The 25,527-nt window shown below is 36.7% G+C and overlaps 1 protein-coding gene across 1 annotated transcript in view; it reads right to left on the reverse strand.

Annotated features, from left to right (window-relative positions):
- Positions 1-25,527, reverse strand: part of COL19A1 (collagen type XIX alpha 1 chain) — a gene marked incomplete at both ends in the record, with an annotated part of 178,160 nt that overhangs the window by 76,966 nt on the left and 75,667 nt on the right. Inside the window, 3 exons of the mRNA XM_079550583.1 lie at positions 2,464-2,499; positions 3,221-3,274; positions 13,285-13,329. Coding sequence (XP_079406709.1) covers positions 2,464-2,499; positions 3,221-3,274; positions 13,285-13,329 — 135 coding nt within the window. The remainder of the gene's footprint in view (positions 1-2,463; positions 2,500-3,220; positions 3,275-13,284; positions 13,330-25,527) is intronic.

Consider the following 25,527-nt stretch of genomic DNA (forward strand, 5'->3'; position numbering starts at 1 on the left):
ATATCAAGAGAGTGAAAAGTTACAGATTAATCAATAACGGTATGAATGATAGCTCTTGTGTTGTGTATTTGGGATGTAGGTTTATTTAGAAGTAGTTCAAAATACTGACTCTGGAATAACTACATTTGCTGTTGAATAACAGGCTAGGAATTCAAGAGTTTTTGTCTTCATTTTCATTTCTGCCACTCTCTTTTGCATTGCTTTCACCTGAATGAACTGACCTTACAGAGAGCTTCCTTCTCATTTCAGTTTGTGAGTAAAATCACTTGGATTGAGGCAGAATTTGTTATTTTATAAAGCAAAATGCCCTGGAGAGTAATAGGGAGAATTTCTTGCTAGGCTCTGTACATTCTTGGGGCACAAATCATTGCAAGAAAATTAAAAACATCTACTGTCTCCATGGCACTATCTAGCCAGTGTACAACCAACATACAGGTCATGGAATCATCAAAATTTTCTTTTCTGTTGCACAAGTACATATCAGATACTTGCAAAGAAACTGTGTTAGATTCCTACTCAAGAAATCTTTTTTGTTTCTTGAAAGTCAACTAATTGTCATGTCTGATCTCTTTAATTTTTTTTCTGGTAAGTTACAATAAACCTAAAAACTTCCAGAATCTGATATATGGACTATTTCTATAAACAAGGAAAAAAGGGTACTTCACATTTTTTTTCTGCTGTGAAATATGTAGAAACAGTAAAAGAAACTAAATGACTTAAATGCTGTGCTGTGTCATAATCTTTTAAGTGGCTTTCCATCACTGTAACATTACACTTTTTTCTTTCCAGTCTGTGCTGCTATGCATATCTGGTCATTATGTAAGACATAAAGATTACGTAAATGTCAAAAGCATGACATATAAACACCTAATTCTGCAATGACAAACTCTAAACAACTTTCTGTATGAAAAGAACTTTGCAATCATCAAAATTCAAAAAGTGTACCATTAAGCTGTTAATTAAAATTATTTTACTAACTTTTATTATCAGTAGCAGTATCAGCATGAAAAAAAAAAGCATATGATGTGCTTCATGAAAGAATCAATTCAAAATGACTTATACAGCACCAATGTTAACTTCCAAGTGTTAAGCTATGAACTCTCAAACATTTCTGTGTTTGCAGTAAACATCCTATGGTATTTTATTTGTCTTGTTTTGATAAGAAGGTAGTTACCAAATGTTCAAAACTTAAAAAATATACTTTGAAATTGAAACGAATGGTACTAGATGAAGAATAATTTACATTTTTCAAGAACTGGTGAAAGTAATTAACTAATTTAATATAAGGACTATCTAACTACAGTGGCTAACAATGCACAAATAAAGAATTTGGCATTTGTTTGCACCTAAGGGATAAATTGCACTCCTGATTCAAAATACTTTGCTCTATATGCAGTAAAAAATGAAGACTTCACCCTCTCCTCTACAACAGCATTTGAATATATGAACTTCTGTTGTTACTGCTTTATCACTTAAAATCTAAGAAATGGTGAAAATGGTATTTTAATGGCAGCTAATTAAAGACTCATTGTCTTCACAAGGGAAGACACAACGATACAAATGGCAAGATTATGTGATCATAGAAGAATGATATGTTGACAAAAATCATTTACACATAATAGTTGGCAGCTAAAAAAGGTTGGGAAGAACATGAATACACAATGAGGCAAGAAGAACTTCTATGTGATGGACTCATCATGCTGAGGGACATTACCATGTACAGGTATGGATATATTGGATACTTAACTGAATGCAGTGGAAGAATATTTTGGGATTGCACAAGAGTTAACATGGGATGTTTAATGGCAGAAACAAAGGCAGGGAATGACTGGGGGCTAGCACCTGGGTAGAGACCAGAATTAGGCGCAGCTACTGTGTAGGCTGTGTCAGCCCATCTCCTGGAGAGATGCACATTATGTATGTATTTCCCCCTACCACAGTTTATCCACTATTACGATTTACTGTCATAAATCAGTGAAGGGATAACAGCATAAGGCTGCTGGTGCTGTTTGTGGAAATGCTGAGTGCCCAGTTGCTGCTGTGCTGACCTTCATGGCCACACCTGTATGTGCATTATATGTGTTTTTATGTGCCTATTGGAACTGCATGCTCAGTCTAGTTACCAGCTGACCTGGGGGCATGGAGCTGTGACTGCCTTACCTCTATCCATCTTCTCCACCCTTAACTTTCTGACAATAAATCCCTATATGTCATTTGTTTTCCAAACTAAAATGGTTTTCAGTAAAAATATAAGCTAAATTTACTCTAGTATTTGTTGGGAAACATGATATTTTAAACATGCTTATTTTCTTTGCATTTATATATTTCCCCTTTTTCTGCTTCACAATTCACATAGACATTCTTAGTAGAGAGGCTGGACTGTTAAATTAAATAATGGCAAATAAGCTAAAAGCGGCAGCATTTCTGAGTGATTTCTTCTGTTATTGCTTTATGTGTACTCACACTTAAGGCAGTTGGTCCTGGAGGTCCTGCTTCCCCCTAGTTAAAGCAGGAAAGTGAATAAATCAGCAGTCTCTTTAGTTCCAATTTTTACCCTCTAAGATTTTTAGAGGATACATATCATAGCATAAGTAAATTCATTAAAATTATCAAACATGCTTTCTGTTACAGTAATATTTGGGTAAAGAATTTTTTTTGGGGTAGTAATTTCATAGGTATACACAGTTTACCACAAGTTAAATAGAAAAACAAAACAAAACAAAAAAATAGGCAGGCCTCTGCATAAATGAATCGGTTAAAAAAAAAGCAGTCCTGCAGAGACATTTGTGTATGTGAAATTACAAGCTAATGCTTATGTGCTTAAGGTGGCCTCTGAAGTCAATGTGACTGCTCCCATATAGTAAAGACATCTGACTATGTAAAACGTTCACAGAATTATCTTGTTGAGTTCTGAATTTCACTGTAAGACCTTCAATTGCAATCCAGCAAACAAATCAGAGAGCTCCAAGAGAGCAAGTCAGAACATCTAATTTAGGCTTCTGATCTGAATTGCTTTCAAAAGAAGATTCTGTCCATTTTGCAGTGATAAAAAGTGTTCATCTTGTGTATTTACAGTTCATCAATACTCACATTCTTTAATCATTAAAGTGAACAAATGGCAGCATGAGTGGTTCACCACACCTAGATAAGGCAGTGTATTATTGAAGAAATACCATGCACACTCACATATCAATATAAGCTTAGAAATAAAAATGAGTACCTTTTCTCCTTTAGGTCCAGCCACACCAGGACTACCAGGGTCACCTTTTAGTCCCTGGGAGAAAAAAGAACGTATATTTCTCAGCATCCATGGAAAAGTGTTGGACAAATTGCTCTACTGCTGTGAATCAGTATATACATAAGCAGCTCTGAAAGTAATACTTCCTATTTATTTCCATGGAAAATACGACAGAAACAAAGAGCACAATAGCACTGCTTGATAGACAGAATTCTGAGTTACAAAACACTGTTTTTCAACACAGTCATCATTTTTTGCCAGCAATGAACAAGAGCCAGAATGCCATGCTCACAAGTATCTGCAGCAGTGGAGGTGACTTGCTGTCACTACTGCTGAAACATGTCACCCACCACCTCACTGTGCTCACATCCACTGTTTGGTCTCCATAAAAGTTCAGCAAGCATTGATGATTGTCAGCAGGTGCCATTTTTTTCCTTATGGAAGAATTCAATCACACCCTTGCTTCATATGTACTTCTGTGTCAGATGCTATTTTGCCAGACTGCCCCTCTGCTGCCACTTGTTGTATGGCAACAGAATGTAATGGAATATTGTTGGGAAGGTTCAGCCTCTACTGTCATACCACCAAATTCTGCCTCTAACATTATGGGACGAATAATGAAGTAGGAGACACTACTTTTGGAGTAGTGCTCAACTAAATAGGCTTTAAAGTATTAGGAAATTAATAATAATATAATCTCAGAATTCCTCATTTTCATTTTCCCCCTCTACTCAGCTATTGTGAGGCCCCATCTGGAGCACTGCATCCAGGTCTGGGGCCCCCAGTACGAGAAAGATGCAGAGCTCTTGGAACAAGTCCACAGGAGGACTACTAAAATGATCAGAGGGCCACAGAACTGGGCTTGTTTAGCTCGGAGAAGAGAAAGCTCTAGAGAGACCTCAGTGCGGCCTTCCAGTACTCAAAGGGATCATATGAACAGGAGGCGGTACATCTGTTTATGAAGGTGGATAGTGATAGGACAAGGGGGAATGGTTTTAAACTGAGATAGGACAGATTTAGGTTAGATACTGGGAGGAAGTTTTTCACTCAGAGGGTGGTGACGCACTGGAACAGGTTGCCCAAGGAGGTTGTGGATGAATGCCTCCATCCCTGGAGGCATTCAAGTCCAGGCTGGATGTGGCTTTGGGAGCCCAGTCCAGTGGCTCGCAACCCTTCCCGTGGCAGGGGGGGTTGAAACTAGATGATCATTGTAGCCCTTTTCAACCCAGGCCATTCTATGACTACATGATTCATTCTATGATTATGAACAGTGAAGTAGTGATTGAAGATGACATACATCTTCAACAGAAAATTAAATACACAAAGCCAAACTATCTACCTTGATTGTGCCCCATTAGAGCAAGTAGCATGCAGAAATGCAAAGTTCTCAAGTGTCAATAGGTATGTGTCTTGTGTGGTCAACAAATATAAGTAGAATGTCAGCCCCATACCAGAAGTAAAGGTAGACAAAGTGCTGTGGTTTCTATGCTGCAATGAGCAATGTTGAACTGGTGAACTGCAACAGAGTACAACTCAGAGAAGCTGCCCCATACTCCAACACTACTTTTTACCAGTTTGAAAAAGGAGTTACCAAAATAATCAAGTCCTTCATACCTCTCTCCCCAGTTTTGGTTTCAGTTGGAAAAGCACAAAACGTTATCTACTCCTATGTATCACAAGTGCAGACAACTATTTCACTAACATGTCTCACCAGAAGCACACTAGAAAGAAATATTTTATCCCTATAATCTGTGCAGTATATGGAAGAATGGGGGGTTTTGAAATACATTCAACAAATTCAAATCACTCTGAAGTAAGGAATGACTTTGCTTCTGATGTTGGAAAAACCTATGAGGAGCTGCTTAAGGCAAGAGGTCTCTCCTGCACCTTCTTTCGGATCACTATTTTAGAGACACTGCACAGAACACTGATGATGTGAGTCAGTGAGAGCTCTAAGAGTTGAAAGATTTTACTTAAAAGTCAAACAACAATAATGTAGGCAGTACAAGCACTACAGATCATAATTAGACACTTAACAAGTAGGCCAACATTGTTACTACCATGGAGATTAAACGGGTCTAGGATAGAAAAGATTCATCTACATCTGAATTAGGGTTTACTAACTTCTTCCCAGCCCCCTTTTTGCCCTTGCAAGCTCTGTTCCTTGCTTAGCAATAATTGGAAAGATAGAGACAACTGGCATGAAAATGATAAGCAACATCTGTGCCTTAGTGGGTACAGAAACATTAAATCAGTGAGTGTTCTAAATACTGCATATTTGTGCAACTTCACTTCCTGCTAAAATTGCATTAATTCACCATCTGGAAGGAACATCATTTAGAACTGTATGAGCATTTAAGTACCCACTTTGGATTAAATTTGTGGTTGTTGTAAATACCCCTGATTTAGCTTTGATTTGTCCTTTATTAAGCTTGCCAAATATGTAATAGTTAAACCAGAAGTAGTTTAGCTATTTGAACTTAAAAATGTAACAGGCAGATGGATTCAAAAACCAAGCCAAAAAAATTTCTTTCTTGTTATGATTTGTATACTTATGGCATAGTCTTGGTATTGTCTCCATTTACCACATTTTACTTTTCACCTCTTTATGAAAGATGGCATGAAACACTCCATGTACTGAAAAAGCCATCAAAGGATTTTTCAGGTATGCAAAACATGCGGATCTTGCTCAAAGTCAGTGTTACAGCAGTGTAACAATAGATTTGAGCCTAAGGAATAGTTCTGAGGTTGTATATTTGCAAATATATATACTGGGGAAGATAAAAATAAATCTGCATCTCACAGGAGATATAACTGTATGTGTCTCTACTGAAAAGACAACTGCAAGCAAAAGATACTGAACTGAAGCCATGCGTTGTCAAACTATAAGCATCATTTTTTCCTAATTGTTATGTTTATAGCTTTTAGCAGTGGACCTTGGTGAGATATGCACTTTGACAGCTACTGCAGAGATGATGACCACAGGGGTCATCCTCACATAAAAAGGACAAGGGGAAACTACATATTTGACAACAAGCCTTACAGTAGAGCACAATTTTTCAGTATTCATGAAGGTTTCTATGTAATGTACTTATTCTACAATATTTGAATTATTTTTCCTTTGCAGTTTATATCTCCAAAAAAGATAAGTAATATTGGAAAAAAATTTCTCCTGAAGTTATCCCATTAGAAGAGTTTCTTGTTCTTTAACACGTTATATATCACTTAAAGACATTATTATCTTAGTAAGTTCCAGACATCGTGAACACTTCAAAAAACACATCTGGTACTACATCACGCCTGTTCTTCCCTACCCCACCCTTTTAAAGCTGCTCCAAGGTTTAGTTGCTATTGACTGTCTCTGAAATGGCATAAGAAATAAGAATTCCCATAGTATGTAATATCTATAGCCCATTCTAGTACAGTGTCCTACAGTGCCTAATACAGTATCCTGTCTCTGGCAGAGACCAGAACAGGATGCTTCAGTAAAATGGACACAGCTATCTAAACAGATGTAATTGGGATGATTTTTATTAGGCTTTCAATTAGAAAAGCTAATTTTCTACAATATTTTAGGAGACTGAGTTCAGCCTTGAAAGCCACATGCTAATTTCTAATATGACAGATCTGTCAAATTCAAGAACTGAATAAAAATTTCAATAGCTCACACAAGAAAGCATAAAGGAATTACTGAAGTCTATCCTCATCTAATTCTATCTTTCCCAGAACACTGCAACAATGAACATTTGCAAGTTCATGAACTTATTAAAACTCCTCACGAACAATCTTCATATGCTACCTTTTTATCTGCTGTAAGGTCTATAGATTTATATTTCTACAGGTCAAAATAAACATACATCAAGGTTCCTAAATGGATGCCAAAATGTACAGTAAGTGTTAGGACATGAATGCAGGAGGCTGGCCCAGTGGTAACAAGATAGCAACATGAGAAATGGCAGAAATGAGAAGCATTAGATAGAAAAAGACAGGGGAGTGAATGTAACAGAAATGCTGGCCAAAAGAGAAATTACAGGAACAAATATTTCACAAATATTGATAAGAATGTAAAGTCAGTAAAATTGAGTACAACAAAGGGATGAGAAAACTAGAGGCTCTTCGTATAGAAATGAAGATGGTGGTGTTCCTTCTGAGAGAAGAAATTTAATGGAGAAGTCATCATTTTGATTGACACTACTTTTGACAAACCTGTAATTAGATTTCTTTCTGATACTCAAGTCTTAACCAGCCTACTAAATCAACTTGATTAAGGAAAAGAACACAAAAAATAACAATTCTGCCCTAAAACTGTAAAAAGGAACATGGTTTTTATGAATTCGTAAAATCATGAAATGTTATTAATGGTGTCTCAGCATTACTGGCATAAGATGCAAGAGGTTTTCTATATAAATTTTCCTTTTAGACCAGTGACAATCTCATACAATACATGCTGTGCTCTGGAGTTCCATAGAGAAGAGAAAATAACTTAGTGATCTGAGAAATGTTTTTCTTACCAAGTCTGAGAACATTTTATTTGTTCAAAAGAAGTGTCAGGTATAACCGGAGCCAGAAAACTAAACAGTTTTTCAGTTCCTATGGTTTTAGTCATTTGGATAAGATCAGAACAGTCAAAGAATTTGAGAGAAAGGAACTGAATATTTTCCTCTATGCCAAGCGGCCTTGACTGCAATTCTTTTGTGACAACATGATGATGTCTTAGCTTGCTGCTTATATTTGGGATTCACATCTTACATGTCTGCAGTGTCTGAGAAATCATATAATAAAGGAATTCTATCCAATAGTAGTACTATTTAGCCTGCCCATGAAACAACAGGAACAACTTAAAACACATACTCTTGTGAATACTACAGAGGGAAACAACTCTTGGTACTTGCACAGGATAAGGAAAATGTCACATAATTTAAAAGAGTCTGCTTCTGTAAATTAGATTTTTGTGCAGACTTATTTGTTGCTGTTAATCTTGACACTGATGTTCATCTGGGTTTGAAAACCACGCTGAGGGTTTATAAGAGCTTAATGAGCAGGCAGCTCTGCAGCTAAGACCAAGCAGCTGAAATTACTGTACTAAAAACTCTGCAGTCCAAATGGGGAACTGGATTTGCAGGCCTGGACATTCTGAGGAGTACTTTCAGCAACAGACTGAAAATGAGCTACTTTGGGAGCAAACCCGGAAACCTGAAGAAAGTCAGGATAAGTAAAGAAAGTTTACTGGGGGTCTGTCGCAGTGAAGCCAGAGTTTCTGAGGTTTATGCTGCTGGAAGCAGACAATTGGACTGAAGAGCTTCCACAAGGACTGGAGAACCAGAGGGACCAGGGGAGCGATGAGCCAGGGTTCTGTTTAACAGTTCATTGACGATACACTACTAGTTATCAGAAACAATGCAAACTTCACCAGCAGCATTAGATAACAAGGGCCTGCAGCCTTTTCTCAGCTGCCATTATTTAGTTATCCACAGCTGGGAAATATCTGAGAAATCCATTAAGCTTTCACCCTGAGACAAAAGTTTACAATAATAACAGACATGAATTTGATCAGAGAAGTCAGGATAACTGAATTGTTAACTTTGTATGAACTTATCAATAAAACTCTCTTTTGTTCAGAAACGTTAGAAGAATTGTTAATGTTACACTAAGTGTTCTCTCCAAGTAAAACATGCTTTTGGTTCCCTAATGCTTTACTTGATGAATTCTGACTTACTCTTATCAGGATCACTAAGGGCCTGAGAAAATTGTATCATACATTGAAAACGTTCTCTGAGCTCTCCACAGCTAATGCTTCTACATCAAGACAGAAAAGAGATGAAACATGTAAAATGCATTTGCATCTGGCAATAGGTGCTCTTGTCTGAGAGCAATCAAGCTGCTTCTATAGCAGCCACATCCAGCCTACTGGATGGAGATGTACTCATTTGTCCAGGAAATACTGCACTGCATGCGTGAAACAATGAAAAATTCTTCAATATTGCCATCATCTTTTGAGGAGAATAAATCTTTCACTCTACAAGAGAACTATTTGGGAAGCATTATCCAGTTTTATTTTTATTGCTGGATGAAGAAAATGTTTTCAGACTTTCTTGCACATAGTCCCCGGCTTGCATGAAATTCACTTAATCTCACATCAGGATAAAATCTCCTAGCACACCACATAATATATAGAATACTGAAAATATAGTAATCAATCCAACACACTAACAAAGAGTGTCAAATCAAATTTTTATGGATCAAATCAGAAACTTCTATGGAGAAATAAAATTTGGATATACTCCAATTAGTAAGACACCAGAATCACATTTTTGCAACAAAAATTTTAATTCAAGCAACAGCTTCAGAGTCAGCTGTATAACATCAAGCTGTGTACGTTGGGATAACTTTTTTAATCTAGGAGGCATTTTCAGAGCTTCAAATAATAGAATACACCTTTTTTCATTTTATACCTCAAGTACTTTTAAATGTTGCCATTGGTCTTTTCCAGCTGATGTCATTCAAAAACTTCAGATGGCTACACTATTCAAATGTTTAGATCTTACATCTACTGTTTCTTCATACTTTCGCTCCTCGTATTTCCTTATTTCCTTACAATGCTAAGACAGTTTAAGATTAGGGAGTAAGAGAAAACCCATGAGAGTGTGAAGGTAAACGACTGTTACTTTCACATCAAGAGAATAGGTTCTTTTGAAAATATTCATATTTCTGTTCATTTTTACACAAAAGCAAATAAAATGACCCAATATGTGTACATTTCACCTTCTTTACACTGAAAACTTGTGATTTTCTTATTGCTCACTTAAATTCATAGGTCTGTCCTTTGACATTTATGTACGTGAAAGAAAATAGTCTTTTATGTGAAAACGTTTTTATGCAGTAATTTAGAGTACCACCCTTCCCAGTAGAAGAAAAATACTTAATGAACTAGCTTGTTAAACTATGTAGAGATTATACACTAGATTTTCATTTATTTCTTTTTCTATCTTTCTTTTTTCTTAAACAAATTAGAGTCAGTCTTCCCCCAGCTACGCATGACGCATGCTGAGAGATTTGATAAAACTTCCTGGGCTTACTTACTGTTGCTAAAGTACTTCATTTATGTTAGTATCCCATGGTATTCATTTTTGCCTGCACCACTGATCAAGAAAATTACATGACTCCTAAAGGAGTCTGGAAGTTTCAACGACTAAGACTTACTTTCAATTCACACTCAGAAGAGTGTGAATATCGCACTCATCTTATTCCATGGTAGTAGCAGAGATACTCATATTGAGAATTTGTCCTTATTCCATATGTGATATGAGCATAAGTAATTGTATTTAATAGGATTTCTCTCAGACAGTATGTCCATGAACATCCACTTGTTACTGCAATAAAAATGATGGCATTATTAATGTCAAGTGGCTATAAAAGTCAAGGAATATAAGTTAAGAGACACTACTCAAGAAAACTGACTGTTCATATTATACAGACAAATGGCTGCTTACAGATGTAATGCGAATACATACCACAGGAGGACTATATTAGTAACGTGCAAGTTATTTATAGCTGCTTCTTAAGAAGCTAAAAACAATGGCAACCACATTACTAGTATTTATAGTGAGTATTTGTGTTGTCAGATGGATTTTTAAAGTCTCAGATGGAGACATAGCACGACAGACCTTGGCTCAGATTTGTGGAGTGATAATCTAGGAGGTTGAGCAGGGCAGTAATATGTTCACAGTTCCTGCATCCAAACCTGTTTCTGAATGAGATTCTGACTGACCCAGTTAGCACAATCTGCAAGGGATGAGAGACTTCATCGTTCTGGATAACCCATCAACATTGTACAAAGCTAATCTCCAAATCAGTTTTGATTTCCCCTGTTATTCGACTTCATTCTAGCCAAAACCTTTTCTGCAGTTAAGAAAACAAAAGCAGTAATAGGAGAGGAAAAAAAAGGAAAAGGAATTTGCTTCTGACGCCTCTGTTTCCTGATTTTGATTAAAATAAATTCAGATTTATTTCTACCAAAATGTTCAGTCATCATTTTTCCTGTTCTTCATCTGTGAGTGCAGAAACCATCTTCCCACCAGGCAGAGACAACAGTTGCCAACAGCCAACACCACTAGCTTTGAGTGTTTGCAGGCTTTCTTTCTACACCACTGCAAATTATGCCCATGTAAGCAGATTAACTTGATTATTTCGGAAATATCAGATGTTACATTTACGCATATGAAATGAGTTCAAGAAATATTGATAGCAACCAAGAGTCAATGACACACAGTACTTTGCATTTAAACTTACTGACTGGCATCTCCATGCACTCTAATAGCTGAATCCAAAGCATGTTTTTTTTACGTATTGTTAAAAAGGAATCATGTGTGATTCGAGCAATGAAGTCTTATATTGCCTATGCAATTCCGTTTCAGAAACATTTTAAAGCCAGATCCCATGATGATAATCCACCGGGTTTTTTTTGACACATTAGAACAGTTCACTAAATATTCTGATTTATAAAGGTTTAGTATTTTACACTTTCAGTGCCACAATTTCAAATATGTTCTAGAGTTCACCAGATACGTGGTATACCTTACTCATCCTAAAAAATTTGTGGAACAGGATCCCATGTAGTAAAGGAGATCATGTAAGACCAACAGAGAAAAGTCTCCACAGCTATGGAAAGAAACACAGATGTGTTTTTCCATGCTGTCAGCAAATATGCATGACAGAAATATATGGTTCACCTTCACAGACAAGCAGGCTACAAGAGAATACCTCTTTGAATAACTAAACACAGTTTCAGCTCAGTACATAGTATATGTTTCCATGCAGAGGATATCTACCAGTAGCCAAAAATAGCCTGATTTAACAAGCATTAAATTATAGTAACTTAAACTAGAAATAAATATTTTTTATTACTACAGTGTACATAAAAAATCACATGACAATAGAAGTGTCAAAGTCTTGTAGATGGTCTTAAAAACTGTATCTGTAGCTCAATGCAAATAATAATATGCATTGCCTGTGCTCTTAGCAAGTCCAGCAAGACTGTCATAGCATTTAGGTATCAAAAGCTGAAACATCCACTCTTTTGGCAATGCTGGCGGAAAAGGCTTGCTGAAATTTGTTTTCCAAATCCCCCATCTCATTTTTTGTCTAGAATTCCAGTGATAATGTGAACTATTCCTCAAAGATTTAGACAGTCAGGCTCGGTCCCTCTGTGAGATACTTTCTGCCTTCAGCTGTGATGTTTTGCAATTGGAGAGCAACAATATGCTTTAGTATCAAAGCTTAAACCCAGGCTGACTTCCAGCTAGGTCGAGGAGGAGACAGGAGGGGACAAGGGAGATTAAAAAAAAACTGATAGCTTTCTTTTTGTTTTTAAATGTTTATGTCCAAATGATACTGCTTTGCCATTTTATTTATCACATTGACAAAACTCTGAATTTCTGCTCTCTTGTCTTAGTTTAATACATTTGAAAATAAATAAAAAATTAAATCAGGCAGAAGTGACTGTTAACACTGATCAAGTCTATAGTGTTAGTGTTAGCTCGGGTTCAAACATTGATGTGAACCCTATGACCAGTACTATTTTTGACTTAGATTCATACTACAGCTCAAATATGGACCAGATCAATTAATTAATTAGGCAGTGAAATCTACCAGAGAAAATAAATGAAAATTTAACTCAAACTCTCTATTACATGAGCCACATGGAACAATGAATGACCCATGGCTCTTATCCATGAATGGTTAACAGCCTGTGCACTTCCTTTTCAGAAATTAAGGCTCCAGGCCTCGCTTGCCTCCAGAAACACCCTTTTTTCATCTCTGCTCATCATGCTTTATCATGGAGGGTACCATATCCTTATCTGCAGCTCTCTTATCCAAAATTAAGACCTAAGAACTCATACCTCATCTGAACACACTTCTGTTTCTTGGCCATATTTCCAAGCACATATATTTTCTAAATCCATCAATCTGGCATAAATTCTGAAATTCATTGCTTGACTATTCCCCCAAAAGTCTGCAACTTTAATGTTTTATTATCTTCAGTTTACCTCTCTTCCACGAATGCCTTCTGGTCCTGGTTCTCCTTTTTCTCCCTAAAAGAATGAACATGTAAGATAAATACTAAATGACAACTCTTTATTAACAGGAAAAATATTTTAAGACTCTTGTATGTTCTACATGCAGTGCTACAAGTACATTGTTGACCACACAAGGAGAATTATTTCTTAGATTCCAAAAGAAAGAGCTATGAAAGCTAAATCACAGTGCCAGTGAACATCCATAAAGACTTGTAGAAAAACATTCTTGATTCTCATGGTGCTTTGAGAACAATGTGGCTAAATAGAAATTTAAGGTAGGGGATATTTAACCTATTTCATTTTGTTACTGCTTTTCAATAAGCAAGTGATGTTTTAAAAATCTGGTAACAGAAGTGTTGTCAATATTATCTTTGACTCGTACTGCTACATGGTTCCTTGACTGTAGTTGAGAAAGATTGAAACAATTTTTGTTATATTTTTTAGAAGGAGGAAAGTAAATGACATATGTCTAATTTACTTAAGAATAAAAAAGAAAAAAGAAAAAAAAGTGGAAGGGAATCTTCAGAACGAATGATATAGTTTGGTTTTTGGACTTCCATATGAAACATAATATTATTTGTAAGACGGAAGAAAGGATTCAGTTCTGTACTGTTTCTACCTACCATGCTATTCTAGTTAATATAGATTTCACGAGAAGTTACCAAAATACATCTGTTTATGAAGCATAATTTAAGGGGAAATGCCAGAACCAGCAAGTATAAACAGCTCTACAATTCCATCTGTGCCACTAGACTGAAATTTACCAAACTATAAAAATAACATCATTCTGATAGAAGCATGAGGACTGACTTTACTAGAGTCCAAGCTCTTCATTAGTCAATCAAAGGAACAGCCCCACACTGTATTTCAATGATCTCCAGTGAACTACATTTGTATGAGCAGAACCTATTCATTATGTCAGCATAATCTTCATAATTCTGTTAGGTAAATGGTACTGAACTGAGATCAGTCAGCTAATTCCATTTGTGACACAACCCTGATTCAAAGCTATTCCTCCTGTGGCAATGACAGAGGGCATTTCATCTAATAATCTGTCTTACAAAACGAGTTTGTATGAGCTTTCTCAAACAACTAAAGCCTACTAACAAATTAGCAAACAAACTGCAAATTTAATAATCCCATGCAAAAGATGGCTTTGGTAATTTGTTGTTTCAATTTTAATATATCTTGTCGATAACAAACCAAATGCTATACATTAGCTTGAGCGATCCTGTTTTTACCTCAAGTATTGCTTTATTCCTTGTAAAAACTCCAAAATTTTAAACATGATGAACCTGATTGCAAGATGTTTAAATGATTCCAAAAAGTTGCAGGAATATAACACTGGTTATACTAGTATTTTTAATCTATCATGTTCTCTTTGTTCTCTGGATTATAACTTTGTTTGAGATAGTAATAATCTCTATAAATTTAAAGAATAATGGTTAAAGTTCCAAAGTTCTTATTCTTTTTTTTTTTTTTTTTTTTTTTTTTAATCCCCCTATTAAAACTTTTAGAAGAAAATGAAATACAATGACATTTTAGTTTTCATCACTGTGACACACTGGACAATTAATATTTATTTCAATGCCTTCCAACTGGTTTCAGATCACATTGCTACAACTCTGCAGTATCTACAAAGGTACAGTTACATATTTACCTCATATATTTAGCTATGTATCTAACTCCTAATAATAAAGCATTTCTAGGAGATTTTATTCCATAATGATTTATATTCCAATTTATGGAGCTTTTCCTTCTATGGTTTATCTGCCTACATAATCTACGAGAAAATGGTATAACTATCCACAGTTCTGATTCAGAAGTAGTGATAGCAGCTTGTAAATTCTTTGATGCATATGCAGAAACCTTAGTTAAAAGTAGCTTGTGATAACTTGTTACACTGCATCTACATTTACATAAAAGCATGCATTTACAGAGCCTTAAACCAAAGAAGCTCGCCCCATGGCCTTGGTTGTCGTTTGCCTTGATGTTAGATTAGCAGCACGTGTTGGAAATCCTGCCTTTTCCATCTTCAACAGGCAAACAGCAAGTCTAAAACATTGGCAAGTTGTTTTAGGCACATACAAGCGTAGCTGGCGAAGGCAGGGAAGAAAGAAAATCTCCATTTGTTATGATTTATGAGATACTCAGATTTAAAATGTTTGTCAGTAAGACAAAATGATAAAAAGCACTCTTTTCTAATGAGCCCAGAACTGCGCAGAACCCCAACATCCTCAGGCTTCCTGCCATGTATGCCATTTTACACTGAAAATATTCTGATTATTTATTAGAGTAAATTATCTATACTTGCCAAGCCTATTGTGTGGAATGTTCGTGTTCCTTGTGAAGCAAAAATTCAAATCTAACAGAGATCCAATTCTTACAATTTATTCTTCTGTGAACAGAGCCAAGTCACGCTCATTTCAGTGAACTACTCAGCATAATTAACAGCTTAAAATGTAGCAATTTGCAGAACTGCTGAAGCCACTCTGCAGTGTAGATGAGGCTGTTAATAATATTGTGGGTTATCTCATAGATTAACAAAAAAGAAAAGAGAGAAAAATGTGTTAATGTCATTTCTGTCTAATGTTCCTGCCTGCATATACTGTATTCAGATGAGACAATAAAAGACTATTTGGGAGGTAATTGCAAAAGCAGGATGACAAAACTCTGGAAGTGCCATGTCTTGTTTATTAGCTTACTAAAACTAATCCAATATAACACTGAATTATTTGTGGTGCTTTGGGTGCATTCTGCTTTCAATTTCCCCAGTGGAACAAGCTGGTGGGGTTGCTGCAGCGTGAGTACTGGGAAGGACTCAGTCTCGAGTGTGCTATGCTGGAATGGTAACATTCTTTAATTAGAGCCAGGGGTTTGCTCATGGTTTCTGCAAGACTAAAGCATCAGCCTCAAGCCACTTGGCAACCTTAAGGGTGCCCATTTTCCTTGCATACTTTTTTCTTCCTTATTATAAAAGCAAAGTAATGTATTTGGAAATAAAATACATACATACCTAGAAATTACCTAAAAAGGTAAAGTTTATTTTTGCAGTGCTGCTCTGTTAATAATACTAATCCTGTGTTCCTGATATCCTTTGTTCCAGGCATTTTTCAAGTACCACTGTTCGCAATAGCTGAAATATTCTCCGAAGTATGCAAGGCATACAGTATCACAAACTCAGCGCTTATACTTCATAAAGTTTAACTTCTGAAACTGTAATTTTACCCTACTCAGTCTTTAAGACAATTAAATTTTCATATATACACACCCACATGACTACTTTTCTTTTTACTGACAGGTTTCTAAGAAAGCTGGGGTTACAAAGGTCTCCATTCCAGTAACACTCTTTCTGACTGACCTGTGAGCCTTTGTGTGAAAATAGGATACCATGCTGCAAGGAAGCAGCAGCATTCAGGGAGAAGTAATGCTGAAGCATTATGCCATTTCAGAGATGCAGTTATGAAGACAAACTAATGATCCTGTCTAAGTTCAGTCTGGGAAGAACTATGCAAGTAAAACGGAAGAGTCACAAAAGCAGCTTATTTCCAAACAAGCTTTAACTCACATTAAGCTGTTACCTAAGCAGGGTCAAAAAGAGACTGTAAAAACACAGCAGAAATGCACATGAACAACTTTGACCTGGAAGGATGTCACTGTGAACCCTGTGTCTTCCCAAGCCCACCTGGGATATACAAGCACAGCATAAAAGCAGGTAGTGACAAAGCTTCCCAGGCACCAGCAATCTGAAGAGCTGCACAGATACACTTATCTAGAAACCATGACCAAAACACTTTTGATTCCAAACTGTGACATCACTGTCTAGTGCAAGAGCCACAAACAACAGGTGTCGTGACTGGCCAAGTTGGATAATGTGTCAGGAGAAAGATGTTTCCTTCCTGCTTCGCTTAACGTACACTGGGCAATACTGAAGCACATACTGGCTGACTGCTGCTTGGTGTCACGCACTAAATTTCTAAGCACGCTCCCTGAGAAGCTATATAAAGACAAACTACTACGTCAACTGAGTTAAAAATCTTAGGCACGGGATGAGCTGAGGACAAGTCAATCCATGGATCCAAACTACACTGGTGAGCTCTCTTTCCCTGTCAACAGGCACGAGGCAGTCATCTATTTTTATTCTTTATAGGAAAATCTTAAAAGGCATAATGATCTCAATCAAGAAGAACTGCCATGAAAAGAAAATCAAATTCAACAAATGCTACAGTGTACTGCTCTCCAGCTGGAGAAATCAGATGCATGAGTAACAAATAACTTGTATATCATTTGCTGCAGAAAGGGATACAGGGATTACTACAGATCATACAGTGACTGCGAGTCTGTAACACAAAGCTATTTTTAAAAGGCCAAGTTCCACTTTGGGATGAGCCAAAAGCAAATCGAAAAAAAATCCATACAATTACTCTAGCTTACTTGTCACTGATGAGAACAGTGAAGGACAGTGTCCAGTTCAGGACATAATATTTTGCACTGAACACTGCCAGCTTTCAGATACCTGCTCTTCTCCATGATAGAAAGTATGAAAAAAGTCTTCTCCTTTTCCAATGATAGAAAATATGAAAAAAACAACCACATGAGAAAAGAGTGAACAGCGGAGGAGCTGATGACTCTGAAATATGGAAAAGAGTGCTGTACATGAGACAAGAATTTTTTCATAGTAATTCAAGTAAAAGTTCTCATTTGTATTCAGAAAGTTTAAGGTATAAGGATTGAAAACCCAAAGTTTAGACAGTTAAAAAAAAAAAAAAAAAAAAAAAAAAAGATGGTAACAACTTATTTACGAGGAAAACAGGACTGCCTTCATTGCAGATTTTTCATAGTAATGCTCTAGATATCCTTGATGACATCTACTGTATTTGTGTGTAGGAGTGAAGCAGGTACAACACCGTACACCCTTCCAGCCTAACATTTCCTTTAGACTGCTCCTTGATTCTGGTATCTTGGAAAATATGACAAAGCAATGCGTTCAAATGGAACTCGCTCTTAGAACTCGCTCTTAGAATGACATACTTGCTAAGTAATGTTTGCAGGAAGCGTGTCTGAAGGAGCTCAAATGCTTTCATTTAATAAATACATTCTTTCTATTTTTTATTTTTATGAGGGTACTGAAAGACAGGCACCTGATTTGAATGACAGCAATATACATGGTAACAAAGTGACTTCATACACCACGCCAATACCTGCATGCACAGTGCCTAAACAGTTCAGAGATGAGGAACAGCAAAATAAAAATCAAACCAAAGGACACTGAGGAAACATGAGAGGACAGATAGAAGTAAGAATGTAAGAATGAGCAGCCTCTTTAGGCTGAAGGAACACATTTACTTTTAGTCAAGTCATGTATTTTCTTCGTATACTCTTTGCGAAAGCTAAACTCTCAAATTGCAACATTAACCAACACCAATTTCCAGAATAGTTTAACAGATCCATGGCATACCAAGTGGCAATAAACTGGCCTCAGCTGGCCTTACTGAAATCCCCATTCGGGTGGCCTAAAGAACTGTGACATACTTGAGAACTAAGCCTTCAGAGAACTCCAATTCAATATATTCACACCTCGAAAATGCTACAGCATGTTGCACCAACAACACCTTACTGAAAACACTGCTGAGGAATCTTTTGGCCTCTTAATGCATTTCTAACAGATCTCTAAATCTAATCTCAGTCCTTACTGACAGTGTGACATTATCTTATTGAAATTGAAAGGACTTCTAAGGTTCCTTGATGAGGGCCACAGATATTAATTGAGATTATTAATGTACACTGAAAGGTACTAAATAATATTGTAATGAGTAGAACAAGTAATCTATGCGCACGGCATAGTAGGTCTTTTCATCTAAAAGACTTATCAGAGTGAGAGACAAAAACCACAACTTCAGCCTTTTGGGTGATGTCAGCCGGTGTATAAAGAAAAACTACTGAGATTTCAAATCCTACTTGCTACAATTTACACAAGACTCATCACAATCTAACACGTCCCTTTGATTTCAACAACAAATGCCCCAGACTATCTCTGGTCAGGCTCCAGATGCTCACGCTACCTTTGCTTTTCACAATATTGAATTTTGACATTGTGGTTTGAAAACTTTGTTCTGTATGCTATCATTGCTCATCCTTCCATCACCATTTCACTTTTTTTCTATAAGCCTTTCAATGTCAATGAGAAAAACAAACAAACAACAACAACAACAACAACAACAAGAAACAGAAAAAGAACACTGCAAACTATATTGTTTTTGGTACTATTGTTTGAGAACATATTCTCAGAATTGGAATGAAAATTTTTTTATCCCAAGGTTAAAGTTTTATTCACAAAAACCAGGCAAGGTGAAACATTATATTTTATAGTATTTACCTTTTGGTGGGTTTTTTTGTTTGTTTTTTTGTTTTTTTGTTTTTTGTTTTTAAACAACCAAGTTTGCTCTATAGGAACCCAACTTCTATCTTAAGTTCTATGTTTTAAATATATCTTTGTACTGTCCCTAGCAGAATGGGATCATAATACTTCACCCGGGCTTTCACAAGTATTTGCACTTTTACAAAATTCTAATGTTTTAATACTCTAAAGCAGAACTAATGGTTGAATTTGGCTCCAAGATGCCAAATATACTATTTTTTAAATTTTATTATCTTGTGTTTCTATCAGTAGATTAAAAACTGAAAAGAAAAAGCTGTCTGATTTAATAAGCACTCTATTTTTCCTTCCTTAAGTAAATACTACAAATGGCTTTGACTTTCAGCTGCAATTGTTTAAAGCTCTGTCTGTTTTTCAGTGGGGAGGTTTCTGTTTATACAGGCTTAGTGTTAGTGTTGAATGAAGATTTTTCCGTAGGAGGAATAAACCAGCTTCTTTTCAGGGACTGTCTCCTAAGGAACCTAAAGCCAATCTGTTCTTCTTAGCAGCTGACAAATAGTATTGCTCTCACAGAACATAGTATTTTTTAGACACCCATACTTTCATGATTTTGGCAGGCTACTGCTATTGTTATTTAGATTCTGAGAGATGTTGTGCAGATGGTTACATTAATGTCAAGTGTTTGCACAAGTTGATGGACTGCAATGTCTGTTCTGGAAAGGCTGCATTTCTATTTCTACCACATGACAACAAAAATAATGTCATTTTCTGTAGCTAAGATTATTTCTGAGTTGTGTTCATCAGACCTGTAGAGACAGCAGTAACATTTAACTCCATCTTCTCAGGCTACATTAAGTTTATTATGATCACAGAAATGCAAACTTTAGACCAGGAGTTCCTTGAAGTTTCAATAAAGTTCTCATGCTCTATACTAAAATCTAAATGTGTGATATTTTCAATCTTCTGATAGATACGTATCTGAGAAGAAGGCTTGATCTGTGCTCAAGATACGCATACCTTGCTCATACATTACTAAGAGCAATTCAAAACACAGCTAGAAAAATGGTTGTCTTTTGAAAAATACATAGTAATTACAGCTTTTATGTAAGAACTTTCCTCCTTTGTTGGGGGGATCAAAATCCACAGCTATCACATCCCTGACAACATTTGATTAAAACCATCCCATGGGATATAGAAAGATGACAGTTGTTTTCATGCGCTATTCTAGCTAAGTTACAGTGAACTGTCTAGAGCAAATGTGCCACTGCAAGCTTTGTAGCCCATTGCAGGGGAACAGGCACATTTAGAAGGAGCACCCTGGGAAATCTGATCTGCATCTGCCAGACAGCTATTGACAACAGAGGCAAGTTTAGGTTAACAATGGCATTCCATAGGTACTCATACATGGACGCATGTCAAACTGTTTCTGCATGTATATACTGGCCACTTCATATCAGGAAGATCAACATCATTCCTTCCCACGCCCCGAGAGACATCTAAGACAACTGAGTCACCATTTACTGCCACAGACTCTCTGAACTTTCGTGGTAAATTAACTGCTCTTCTAAGCTAGCTTCTTCAGTTTCTTAAAAAAAACACAGACAGTCAATGACTGCAGTGTACAAAATAGAGGCATAAAGCTGCTGAAGGAGTTAACTACATTAGACACATACGCATACTTCTGTGCTATTTCCCATTTTTCTGCTTTTGGACAAATCTCTCATAACATCCTTACTATATCCACATTAGCAAACAGCACTGTATGACAGAAAAGGATTTATGGAGCAAATGATGCAGAGAACTAGATTTTCACATTATACATATTTTGGAGGAACTATTCCAAATCTACTTCAGGGTCACTTTAGTCTGTTTTCCTCAACCCAACAGACATTATCAATTGCAGTTGTTTAGGCTGCAATGGATCTTTCAGTTTAGCTTCACTCAATCATGTTGTTCTTCAGCCCTAAAAACATTCATAGTACTCTAGCACTTCCTGGTTCTTCAAATACATTTGTTATTTTGAAGGAATTGTTGCTGAAGAAAAGCTAGAAATCAGTCTGATGACACAGAATCTGATGAGATACAAACCAGTACACGGAAGCTGTTTTCTGGTCAAGAGTTCCTTGATTTATTTGCATTCCTAGGTGTCACACAGTGTTGTAATAGCACTGCACAGGGACACTGAAGATAGGAAAAAGGAGACGAAGGAAGAAGTCTGTTCTTCTCATTGACACTATTACCACAACAAACACAAACTACTAGTAAAGGGAGAAGAAATAAGTACATGCATGTTGCTGACTTCTCAACAGTCACAGACATATCTGTCCTTGCAGGCTGTGAAAAGATTCCCCTACTTGCATGAAATTTTATTTTTGTTATATTCATGAACAACAGTCCTCTTCAACAGTGACCAATGTGATCAGCCATTTTCTTTTTTCTTTTCACCTCTCTCTTTTGAAGTCTGATGCGTATCCTAACTGTAAAGAATGATCTAATAAGATAGTCATTCAAAACTACAGACTTGATTTAAACCTACAGAGTTCACTGATTTAACTACAAGTATTTCATCTGCAAATTTTCTTTTAACATTCATGCTTATTGTAGAAATATCACATCAGAGAATTGTTTAGAAACCTGTTTCAAATGAAGCTAAACTTAATAATTACAAGGCTACACATACATATGTGTGATTCATCATAGAATGATTTGGGTTGGAAGGGACCTCTAAGATCATTTAGTTCCAATCCCCTGCTATAGGCAGCAACACCTCCCACTAGAACAGGTTGCTCAAAGGCCCATCCAGCCTGGCCTTGAGTGCTTCTAGGGAGGGGACATCCACAACCTAGCTGGGCAACATGTTGCATTATCTTATCACTCTCACAGTAAAGAATTTCTTTCTTCCTAATAGCTAGTCTAAATTGCCCTCTTCCAGTTTAAAACCATTTCTCCTCGTCCTTTTGCTACCTACCCTTATAAGAAGTCCCTCCCCAGCTTTCCTGTAGGCTCCCTTCAGGTACTGAAAGGCCGCCATAAGGTCTTGTTGGTGCCTTCTCTTCCCCAGGCGGAAGATCCCCAGCTCTTTCAGCTTGTCCTCATAGGGGAGGTGCTCTAGCACCTGCTCCAACAGCTCCATGTTCTTCTTGTACATGGGCTGATCTCTCAAGTCTGTCCAGGTCCCTCTGAATAGCATCCTTTCCCCCTAGTGTGTCAGCTGCACCACTCAGCTTGGTTTTAAATGCAAACTTGCTGAGGATACACTCCATCCCACTGTCTGCACAGCCTGCAAAGATGTTAAATAGCATCAGTCCCAACACTGATACCTGATCCACTTGGAAATTAAGCCATGAATCACAACTCTCTGAGTATGACCATTCAGCCATTTCCTTATCCAGCAAGAGATCCATCCATCAAACCCACTTTTCTCCAATTTGGCTATCAGGATGTCATGCAGGACGGCGTCAAATAATGTTTATAGACATCATGTTTTCTAATACTGCATCAATACTGTGCTTTATTAGACTATCCTATTGCCTCTTCTCATTAGATACCTGTAAGTACTCTGCAATAGTGCATACATCACCATTTTGCTGATACGGGTAGCTGCAGAATACTGATAGCCTTCTCCTGTGGAGCCCTACCAGCTCATTCACAAAGCCCATCCTTTACTCAGAAATTCCCAGGAACTGCCTCCAGTTTGAAAGCATTTACAGTTAAAAAAAATAAAAATCCTTTTCTCCAAATATGCAAAGGTATTAGTGAAGCATACACAGCTTTTAGAAAAGAGAACTGAGGAAAACAAATGAATAAATTTGTGTGTCTGTGGGTGTTTTTACAACATGAAATCTATGCTATGAGCCAGAAAAAATGGAAGGGAGAAGGCACAGGTAACCAAGAGCCAATACAGTATTAAAAAAAAAAGGAAGTAGACTAAACAAATGCAGAAGCAGAGATATGAAAAGAAGTTTGAACAAAATGACTGGATGTCAAACAACAGTCAAACATATTTCACTCAGACTGTCTTGGGGGAACACCCATATTTATGGGCCCTTTCTAGTTCTCTCTTGAATCCAACTCAGGCCACATCTTACTTGCAAAAAAACTATATGTCTATTCTCTGGCATTTCTTATATTTCAACACAGTATTATTATTTTTTTTAATTGAGATTGTTAATAAATACTCAATGAATACTAAGCAAAAATCATTCTGCCACTGAAGAGATGTATAGAATCAGAAAAGAGGATATTTTAATTCACCATAATAAGCTTTATCACTTGAACTAAAAGGTAACCTAACTGCAGTAGAGAATGACTCCAGTTTCTGGTGAACCAAAGGCACAGGCTGAGCATGAGTCACATTCCACTCATCACAAAATACAGACAATTTACTAGCCAAGTTGATGAAAAGCAGTGAAACCATAAATTCTATACTTTTGACTCCAAAATGGAGTAAAATTTACTTCTTACAGCCCAAATACAGGCTTATACCTTCAGGAAGGCAGGGCACTCAAATGGAAGAGGTAGCTGTTCCTCCATTAAAGCAGTCCCATTTCAATACTGATGTAACAGCTGAGTTATTCCTCCTAAATTATTCTCAACCTTCTCCATCTTCTTCAGTAATATACTTACTGCCCATTCTTACTGTTTTCCCTAAGTATTCCCCTCAAAGTCCATGCCCACCTCTACCCTCTCTTCCATAAACAAAAGTGCCCTGACCTTAACATTCAACTCACTGGTAGTATTGAGTTATTAAATGGAAACTAGAACCTCAACATATCTGTGCAGTCAGAAGATGATGCTGTGCTCTCTACCACTACGGGTGGACATTTCTTGGCACCTCCAGAACACATTTGTAGATATCAAACGTGCAACACTTCTTATAGATAAAATTGTTACACTACTTCTCTATTAATTGCCATTTATCAAAAATGATGTTGAAAAGGTTTGCAGTCTTAGTAATTTTCAAACTATTGCATGTTTCTGAGCATCAATAGCTGTAATGGTATCCAGACTTCCATTCATGGATACCTTCACAGAGACAATCAGGGCAGCACAGAAGTAACACAGAAATGTTAACAGAAACAGTACACACAAGTTGCCTGGCATTCTGCTTTTGCTATTTATTAAGCTTTACCTCTCAACATTACAGAATCTACAGTGCTTCCAACACCCCAGCTACCTTGCTCAGAGCAGGCCTGGTTGTTTCTGCATAGCTCTGCATTTTTCAAAGACACTATGAATCTTTTTCAAGATAAATATTTTAGTTTTACAAATTATGAAATCATGACTATGGCTGATAAAAAGATGTTTTCATTTCCACTTGCACATCACAGACTTTTACATATGGAAAGATATATTTGAGCTCAAAGCTTGGTTGTGTTTCAGGAGGTAACAATCTTTTAACTAATAATGAACAAATGAATGTGTTCTCAAGTCTCTCTTCTACTCTGCTATCAAGAGTAAATACAACGTGACACCAACAGCTCTCTTTTACTGCAGCATACCAGAACAGTAAAACAGAAAAAGTTGAGAAGAAATAACAGAAGGCTGAAGATTATTAGTTTCTGTACAGATATGTGACTTCCTAAACGTATACATAATGATCTCAGCTACTTATGAGAGTTATCTAAAATCAAAATTTCATATGAACATGCGTACTAAAAATAAGTTGAATGTCTCAAAACCTTGCAACACTACTAAAACACTACTAAATCCACTCAGATGCAACCATTAGGAAGGTCAAACATGGATCAGTTGTCACAGCAGGCAATACTAAGTAAATTATTATTTAATTGGGAAGGGACAGTTCAGGGATGCATAATGGATGCTTATTGATTTCT

This window comes from Tetrao urogallus, assembly GCF_951394365.1.
Source record: "Tetrao urogallus genome assembly, chromosome: 2".
Lineage (NCBI taxonomy): Eukaryota > Metazoa > Chordata > Aves > Galliformes > Phasianidae > Tetrao > Tetrao urogallus.